Source organism: Cyprinus carpio, chromosome A10 (genome assembly GCF_018340385.1).
Source record: "Cyprinus carpio isolate SPL01 chromosome A10, ASM1834038v1, whole genome shotgun sequence".
NCBI lineage: Eukaryota > Metazoa > Chordata > Actinopteri > Cypriniformes > Cyprinidae > Cyprinus > Cyprinus carpio.
The window spans coordinates 17,866,461-17,876,698 of NC_056581.1; the positions used below are offsets into that span (position 1 = coordinate 17,866,461).

At 37.2% G+C, this 10,238-nt stretch overlaps 1 protein-coding gene and 1 pseudogene across 1 annotated transcript; both read left to right on the forward strand.

The window, feature by feature from the left end:
• Positions 1-417: 417 nt before the first annotated feature.
• Positions 418-2,138, forward strand: LOC109087675 (annotated as a pseudogene).
• A 1,977-nt stretch (positions 2,139-4,115) lies between these two features.
• LOC109086784 (serine/threonine-protein kinase PLK2-like) lies at positions 4,116-8,624 on the forward strand. Its single transcript, XM_042765593.1, has 14 exons — positions 4,116-4,355; positions 4,637-4,744; positions 4,832-4,948; positions 5,036-5,165; positions 5,309-5,492; positions 5,581-5,779; positions 5,876-6,023; positions 6,113-6,207; positions 6,289-6,424; positions 6,518-6,598; positions 6,682-6,841; positions 6,932-7,061; positions 7,529-7,639; positions 7,739-8,624. Exons 1-14 carry the CDS (start codon positions 4,146-4,148, stop codon positions 7,928-7,930), a joined length of 2,001 nt encoding a protein of 666 aa, XP_042621527.1. The 5' UTR covers positions 4,116-4,145; the 3' UTR covers positions 7,931-8,624.
• Positions 8,625-10,238: the final 1,614 nt, after the last annotated feature.

The following is a 10,238-nucleotide window of genomic DNA, read 5'->3' on the forward strand; positions in this document are numbered from 1 at the left end:
CACCGGGCGCCGCACACACACACACACACACTGCTCTGTGTGTGTGCACAACAAATGCAGAGCACTAATTCTGATATGGGTCACCATATATACGTATATATATAATAAATATAATATATATATATATATTTATATATATATACACACACACACACATATAATTATAATCAGAAAATTATATTATTATAAATAAATAAATATAATATTTGTTCTAGTGGTGGTGATTCTTTTTTTTTAAATGCATTTCTATTTTAAATGTTGTTGTTTGAATTTAATACCTGGAATTAAGAACAATTCTGTTAGTTTCTAATTCTAATTTCCATCCTATGAACATTACAATGGATACTTAAGTTAAAAAAGCAATATGTTTGCCATGATATGCTTTACAGTGCTGATATATGTCCTGTTATTGAACAGATTTCAGTATGGAGGACTGTATCGAGGTCATCCTCGAGGAGCACACCAGCAGGTGGTTCAGTCATCAGCAGTCCGGCCGCAGTCACCTTACTGATCGGATCTGCCTTCGCTGGAGTCTATGGCATCTGGTCCATGTTCTGTATGCCTGGACTGAGAGTCCCTTTCAGACTAAAGGTGCTTTGACTTTCTGCACATTTCTCTCTTTAATAGAGAGAAGTTGAGAGAAGCTAGGCAAGCTGAAAAGATCTGGTATGATATTCTCCCAGGTGCCATTTTTACCTTCAACAAAAGAACAAACTCTAAATGTTATCAAGCTTCTAGAAGGACGCAAAGGCTATCTGGCTGACCTGGGATCAGGCGATGGACGTTTGGTAAGTCAGGGATGAAATGGCAGGCTTTGGAGCTAATACTTCACCTCATCTATTAACTGTCCTGTTCTGAAATGCAGGTTTTTGCAGCATCGTCAATGGGATTTCGGTGCACAGGTTTTGAAATAAACTCCATGTTATTGGCCTATTCAAGGAGTAAAGCATGGTGGCGTGGCGTACCACACACTGATATTCATTTCGTCAAACAGGACTTCTGGAAGGTAAGCTTTATACGTATATGTATTTCAAGTATTTTACATTAAACATGTCTACAGCTTTTCTTACTGCAGCTCTTTTATATTTCAGACGGATTTGTCCAAATACAGAAACGTGACTGTGTTTCTGGCTCCTGCAGTGGTATGTTGCTGGATTGACATGTGGGGGCGCTATAGGATAATACAATTCATTTTCTGTCTGCTATCTACCTGCAAATCCCACATATGCATTTCATAAAGTATTTTAATTTTTAGAAACTGCTCACCCTTAGTGTCCTCGCTTGCATTCAAACATCCAAGTAAGCTTTAGTATGTTAACGTAATTTAATGCATAAGATATTATAAAAAAAACTATCATTTTTATAACATTTATTAATTTTAAGTTAATTTATAAATATGTTATTGTTCATTCTTAATTCATGGTGCATTGATTATGTTAATATAAGAAACTTGACATTAATTAATAAATGTTAAAAAAAAAGTTATTGTTAACTATTGCATTTGTTATTGTTAATGTATGTATTGTAAATTAAAGTATCATTTAGATACTCTAATTCAGTTTTAGTTTTTGCTATTTTAGTACATCAAGTTAAACTAAATAAAAATGTAGCTATATTAACATTTAACATTTTTTTTTTTATGGTTTTAGTTTACTATAATAAATTAGCAAAACATCATATGAATACAGCATATGAGGTTTAAGATGTTTAACGATGATTTATATGTGTTAATGTGGCAGATGGGGGTTCTGGAAGAGAAGTTGTTAAAGGAACTTCCTGAGGATGCCAGAGTCATTGTGTGTAGTTTCCCTTTTCCTCACTGGCCCCACAGCTGCACTGCTGGATCTGGATTAAACCAGGTCTGGGCTTATGATGTCCACACTGCTAGGGAACCGTCCAGAAGGTCTACTCACCGATCACAAGCCTGAACCAGCCTATACTGGTCACCAGTGAGCAGTTGATTCAGCCACATGCAACTCAGAAATCAAGATATTTTGCTTTCTTTGAAAAGCCTTAAATAACAGATGATTAATGTTTATGTGTGAGCGGCAAAACAATGAATTTCCTAATCCTATTCCAAAGCAAGCTGAAGTATTGAATGTGTGATGGTAAATAAATTGTTGAAATGTTTTCATTCATTTCCTGCCTTGTATTGGACATACAATTTACACTGGGATCTAAAAGTCTAAGATCACTAAAAAAAAAAAAAAAAAATTATTAACTATATTATCAGCCTATAATTTGAGTGAGAAGTTAAACAAAAAAATGTATTCTAGTTCACTGAAAACTAAAAACTTCAAATAACATAAACATAAAAAATGACAATATAATTTTTTTTTTGAATAAATTAAATCAATAAAATTATTTTAACAGAATGAGCAAAAACTATATAGACATATTTAAAAAAAAAAAAATGAAAAACATAAAACAAGTTTCAAAACGTAAAATTAAAATGAAAGCAGAAAAGTATCTCACAGATACTAAAATAACACTGGATTTGTGATTATCCAAAAAGCATCATGAATTTCAAATGTTTCTGTCTGTTCAAAGAGTCGCATAATCAACACCACTCATTAACTTACATTTGATTTGTGTACTGTACTGAATCTGAAATGGTTCTTTATTTTGACATACAAATCATAAAGCTGTATTTCAAGGCTTAAATGAAAAACAATCCAAGATTTTAAACATGGTCTCAGACTTCTGCACTTCACTGGGATATAATACATAAACATTTAATCTTCTGATGTCCCCTAATCTCCCTCACAGCCATATGAGCCAGAATGAGCTATTAGATCTGTCACTTTACATACTTATCGTCACACTTTCTGCTGGATTACCCTCAACTATGCAAAGCCGATGCTGTTGGCTGGAAAATACAAGCTCCTCACTCTTCCATACATTCATGTCTTTACACTCTGCTATAGAAGAACCTTCCAGGCATCGGAGAGATCTCTGATTAATAATTCATGAGACGTGATGTAAAGCAATAGAATAGACTTGAAAAAAGTGAAAAATGGGATCTGCATTTAATTTTATACTGTTATGTGTTTTATTAAGCCTGCGCTGTGAATATCAATTGTTTGCATGCAGTCACTATTAATGTTTACTGTTGAATTTAACTATAAATAATTGAGGTCAGCATGTAAACACTTTATATTGCAGGACTTAAAAACCAGCCTTCTAAGAACCACAGAACAGCATCAACACACTTCAGCTGATCCAAAACAAAAGTAAACATCTTCCTAATGAACACTTTGCAATGCATTGCATAACATGTGTTACCTTAATTTGCAGAAGACAGAGAACCGATGGTTTAATGGACGTGAATGTTTAACACTGTAGTCACTGTAATAATACTGTTAGAGGCTGAGTGCATCTTACAAGACGAGCTGTTATAAAAATAATTAAAAAAAACACAACACATATGCATTAGCCATGACATTATGTAAATATGTGGGGAAAATGATAAAACACAAGCATATTTATTTTATTTCTATAATTTAGACTCTAAATATCATACTATGATCTATGTAGGCTAAATGTTTCTTATCTATCTAAATAAAATATTATTGTAAATCTGTTAGCTGAATTCATAATATGAGTCATACATGCACCACACGTCCAAATCCATAGTGAAACTAGTGTAAAACCCCACATGGTGGCGCAGGAGAGCTTTACTGTAACATACTCTCTCTAAAACATGTCCATGCATGTCCTAATCAAACTCACTGAAACAAAATATTCTAACATACTAAAGAGACAGATTAAGTAAAAAAAAAATGCGTTCATAATCTGAAAAATAACATATTGTAAAATACAGAGTTTTTAAGACTTGATTAATAATAATAATAATAACAATAATACATTTAATAAAATTAAAATAATAATTTTGTTAAGTTTGTTTTTCTATGTTAAAGGTATACAATTTATTTAAATGTAATGTAATAAAAGTTAAAGTGCTTTACAGATCTGTCTAATATCAGGACTAAAATATTCCATATGCCAAAGCCCAAACCATAACATTGACGAGAGACGCGAGCCTAGCGTGACGAGCCAGTGCGAATAAATTAAACTGGGCGGAGCGGCGCGCGCGTCTATAAGAGCGAGGCTCTGTGGTGATTCCTTCCAGTCCGGACTCGAGCATGGACATACTCAGGACTATAACACACCACCATCATCATCATCAGTCTGTGAATAACGGCAAGATGTGTGAACACACACACCACAGACCCACCGAGAGCAGACGAGGCAAATCAGAGGATAATAATTCTCACGCCACGCAAGAAATGTCACGCATCATCACGGATTCAGCCACTGGGAAATGTTACTGTAGAGGAAAAGTTTTGGGCAAGGTAAATATTTTACATTTGTCTATTATGGTGATATCATAGTATTTTTGGAGCACCATTTACATACCATGGTACATAAATATGGTAAAACCATGATATATATTACAACCAATAATACTTTAAAAGTGTTTTATTTGGAGTTTTATGTTTCTATTCAATAAACCAAAAAAATAGTTATGCATAAATTTAAATGAGAGAACCAATAGAATATATATTATATTTATATGTAATGCATTAGTTTGTCATTGTAGCTTGTTATAATGCATGCTGTCTCTCTGTTGCAGGGTGGTTTTGCCAAATGCTATGAATTTACAGATCTAAGCACAGGCAAAATGTATGCAGCCAAAATCATTCCACACACGCGTGTTTCCAAACCTCACCAAAGGGAAAAGGTAACTTGCTTTCCTGTTGTCACGTATTTGTTGTCATGGCTGCATTGCTTGAATTGTTTATTAAGCTTGCAATCATTTGATTGACAGATCGACAGAGAAATCGAATTACACAGAGCCCTGCATCACAAACACATCGTTCACTTCTACAACCATTTTGAGGACAAAGATAATATCTACATTCTACTTGAATACTGCAGCAGACGGGTGAGTGCTGTTGACATCCTTCTTTGATTGATGAAATGGATTTTGTAGGAAGTATTGTTGCTCACATACAGTTCTTTTGTTCTTCAGTCACTAGCACATATTCTCAAGGCCCGAAAGGTGCTTACAGAACCAGAGGTTCGGTACTACCTAAGACAGATCGTCTCGGGGTTGAAGTATCTCCACGAGCAAGAAATCCTCCACAGGGACCTTAAACTAGGTAAGCAACTTCAATTCCCAAGGAATGTATGAACTGATAAAACATTTACATTGAATGCAATGCAAATCGCTTTGGATAAAAAAAACGTCTGCCAAATGCATAGATGTAAATGTAATAAACCCCAATTCTGTTGCTCTTCCCAGGTAACCTTTTCATCAATGAGTCTATGGAGCTCAAGGTTGGAGACTTTGGTTTGGCTGCAAAGCTGGAGCCGGTCGAGAACCGTAGAAGAACAATATGTGGAACACCAAACTACTTGTCGCCTGAAGTCCTCAACAAGCAAGGGCATGGATGTGAATCAGACATCTGGGCGCTCGGATGTGTAATGTAAGTATATTGACCGACTTTTTCTCTTGGATTTCATGTAAATGTCATGGAGAAGCTTAATTATGATGGATCATTTGCATCCAAACAGGTATACCATGCTTTTGGGAAGACCTCCATTTGAGACTACTAACCTTAAAGAAACGTACCGGTGTATTCGGGAAGCGCGATATTCCATGCCGTCGTCTTTGTCGGCCCAAGCCAAGCATCTCATCAGCAGTATGCTGGCCAAAAACCCAATGCATAGGCCACACCTCGATGATATCCTGCGCCACGACTTTTTCTGCCAGGTGTGTGTCTCTATGTGGAAATGAAACTATCTTGACCAGTTCCCACACAATGAAATATTCAGTGGCTTTGAGCTTGCTTTTTTTCTCTTATATCAGGGTTTCACACCAGACAGACTGTCTGCTATCTGCTGCCATGCGGCCCCAGATCTTCACCACACCAGCCCCGCCAAGAGCTTCTTCAAGAAAGCCGCAGCCGCCCTGTTCGGAGGAAAGAAGGACAAAGCCAAGTACTTGGAGACTCAAAGTAAGCACTTTCACCCCAAGTTTAACCTAAACCATTTCTGGATTACCCAAATTGCATAATCAGATTGATAATGATTTTGCTTCTTGCAGATAAACCAACCAAGGAGGAGGAAGACATAAACAGACTATGCCTTGACCTCCGGAAAACATCAATCAGCCCTCAACCCTGCAGACAAACTCTTGAGGTGAGCTCCTACATCCTTCGTCAGAGCTGAGGAGATAGTTTAAGATTGTAACCTAACCCCACATTCCTTAATTTCCCACAGGACAGTAAACCCCCCATCCCAGCTGTTGGAAAACCAGCTGTCCCGATGAAGGACACCAGCAGCAAACAGCACATTAAAGACAGCATTCGAATGATAGTGCGAGGAACCCTCGGGAGCTGCAGTAGCAGCAGCGAATGTAAGAGCTTGCACATTGTTGTTTTTTTTCCAAATGAAAGATGTTAATGGATGTTTTAATGCAATATCTAATGGGTGCTTTTTGTGTCTTCAGGTCTTGAGGACAGCACAATGGGAAGCGTCGCGGACACTGTGGCCCGAGTACTGCGAGGCTGTCTGGAGAACATGCCAGAAAGTGCGTATCAGATGATCTGAATCCCATCTGCTTCTCAAATGTAAAGTCTCTTTTAATAATCCATTTTGACCTCTCGTTCACAGCTAATAACATTTCAAAAGAGAGCATGAACGGCAGCTTCCAGTGGGTGACTAAATGGGTGGACTATTCCAACAAGTACGGCTTTGGCTACCAGTTGTCAGATCACACAGTTGGCGTTCTCTTCAACAACGGCACTCACATGAGCCTGCTGTCAGACAAAAAGTATGTTAAAGACCTCAGATGTCTTTTTAGCTCTTTTGTTGTTAAAAATCATTGATTTCATGAGGACTAACATGTTTTTTTGACCTTCAGGACGGTGCATTACTACGCAGAGCTGGGACAATGTTCAGTCTTCTCCACTACTGAAGCCCCAGAGCAGTTTGTCGGCCAGGTCACCATCTTAAAATACTTCGCCCACTACATGGAGGAGAATCTGATGGACGTAAGTGTCCTCACTTGGTATAGATGTGAACGCTGTTAAGTCAAGTCACCGTTTTTTATATAGCGCTTTACACAATACAGATTGTTTAAAGCAGCTTCGCAATAATAAACAAGAAATAGAATGAAATCAGTGATGCAAACTTTTTCAAATATGAGAAATTCTCAGCTCTAGAAAAGACAGTAGTGTCCTTATTCAAGTTCAGTGGAGTTCAATAACTGCTAAAGTTTAATTCAGCTGTAAGCAGCTCTGCAGAAGACAATGTTGATTCAATTCCATTCCAAAACAATGTGAGTGTTGCAAAATTAATCAATTATGAAACAAAGTCGATTCAAGCAGCTCTACAGAAATCAGTAGTGTCATTATTCAGCTCAAGTTTTGTCCAGTAGCCTCAGTGCAGTCAAATCAATACTGTTACTGAATATTGAGTCTTTTAAATTTTCTGATTATTACTTACTCTTCTTCAACAGGGAGGTGATTTACCCAATATAACAGATGCAAGCAAACCCAGATTGTACCTTCTTCAGTGGCTCAAGTCTGATCGGGCGCTCATGATGCTCTTTAATGACGGCACTTTCCAGGTAAAACTTCGCATTTGCACTTCTGGAATGCAAGAACATGTACATACTGTAATGCTGACTTGAAGCTACCTGCTTGCTAAACGCATGCTATACCCGCAGGTGAACTTCTACCACGATCACACCAAGATCATCCTGTGCAATCAGAGTGAGGAATACCTCCTGACGTACATCAACGAGGACCGCGTGTCCACCACGCTGCGGCTCAGCACCCTGCTCGTGTCCGGCTGCTCGGCAGACCTGCGCAGCCGCATGGACTATGCGCTTAACATGCTGTTGCAGAGATGCAACTGAACGATAGACTGGAATACTTTGAAAGGACAAGAATGTGGACTACTTACAGCTGGACGGGAGCGTCGAAGATGGGAGGAGATGTCATGGATTATGAGTTTTACAAATGGACTGAACCGAGCTGGGCTGGGACCAGAGGCAAGGATGAAATTGTGAGAAATAGATCTTGTTTAAGTGTTTTTCTTTTTAATGCAGAAATCTCGCTTTGTTGAAGCCAAATGGAGGTGTTTATGTTGAGGAAAGGAGGTTTCAGCAAGGTGGGGTACTTGGATGTAGCTCTCATGAAGAGCAGATTTCGTTTAACTGTGAAAACATTCCTGCTTAAGGACACGAGCTGCGTTGTGAAACGATCCGATGCTGTAGTTCTGCACGTTTGGTTCTTCCCATCCCCGTGTTGCAAAAAGAACCGGCTGCATTTCACTGTGGACATGACCTGCAATGCCATGGACATAACTTATTATCAGAAAGAACCCAGTATTTATTTATTTAATAAAGACAACCTTAGTGTGAACACACGTTATTTAATTGTTCAGCACAATAACCGTGACTGGCGCTTTGTCCTTGTACTGTACGTAGATCTCCTGGGCCATCATGGGAGTGGTGATAAAACTCATTATGCAAGGCCAGTGGCAAAACCGCAATAGGCATCTGTCTTGTCTTGATGTTTGTATGAAGATTAAAGATGAATAATATTGAGGAGGTGTTGTATTTTGTTTCTTTTTTGAAGTGCAATTACCCCATTGTCTCTGCATCTGAGTGCCAAAGCAGTCCATTACGTAAATCTCCAGGGGCTTGATGAAATGACTTCAAACTTACAAAAGGGAAGAAAAACATGAAAAGAGAGTGTTGTTTAACCAGCTACTGTCTGCCCAGCACAAACTCCCTACACCACATTGTCAAGCCCTCACAAGCACTACATTAAAAAGAGAGTAAAAACAGTACTTGACTTGATTTTGTACTGTATTAATAACGCAGTGTTTAAAACGACTTAATAGCATTTCGGTTTTTGCATTTAGAACAGACTTGTGACCCCTTTTTGGGTCACAATCGAAAAGAAATAATGAAGATTTACATCTTTTACTGTGACAAACAACACATTGTAGGTCTTTTCATTATGCACTAATTAACTCATTTGTTATAATTAGTAATAATTTAAAGATAAACGGAGTGCACAAAAGACAAATGAAAAGCTCATGACAGGTTTACGTGATGAATCAAACACAGATGGCTCACAAATGCTTTTTTTTAGATTATGAGCTGCACTAAATCCATTCCTTAGAAAAAATACCATGTTTAGGACACAACCATGACTGTAATATCCTTCTTTTAGTACAATTTAAAGGGACAGTTAACCCAAACATGAACATCCTATCATTTCATCTCACTTCTCGTGTCATTCCAAACCTGTATAACTTCAATCTCGGTGTCTCAGTATAACATGAACAATTGCATTAGCTCAAAATCTCATGATCAAGAACAAAAAGTTTTTTTTTTTTTTTTTTACAATGACAGTCATTTTTATGTAAATGCAGCTTCTTGTAGCTTATGAATGAATTTCACTAAAACTTAGACATTTCTAAATCACATTTCACAAAATAATATATATTTTGCATCAAAAAAATGGCCAGACTTTAGTTTTGGAGACTTTTGGATTTTTGGAGTTTTGGATTAAGGGATCTAAAATATGGTCATGCAGAATAAGGCATTAATATGTGCTTTATAAGTACTAATAAACAGCCTATATGCTAGTAATATGCATGCTAATAAACAACTAGTGAATAATGAGAATGGGTCCCAGAGTGTTAACAAAACAACAAAACCTATTTTAGGATCATTAAGATTATTTGCATTATTTTCCTACAGTTTTTACCATGTTTTCACTCCATTTTTCATAAATGTCGAGCACTAAAGATGTTAGATTAGTCGCCGTTCTGAATCTTTCCATGTAATAGAACGGTGACTGAAGCAGTCATCCTGAGAAACCGATTTTGTTTCCCTGCCCGCCATGGATTAGGAACAATATGAGGGTGGTAAAAAATAATGTATTCATTTTTGGATGAACAATCCCGAAAGTACCATTGTATATGAACATGGTAATCAGTATGGTATATATCAAACATATATCTGAAACCATCACCCAACTAGTTGTTTTTAAGTTAAAAACATTTCATCTTGGAATAACACAGTCTCTATGGCAACAATCTATGGTGCAAATCTCATTCTGAAAAGAGTAATCAATGCTGGACATTGCTCGCTTGCGTTTTATTTAGAGTAGAAAGAGCTGACATATGATGTAATCCAGGGTCAATGT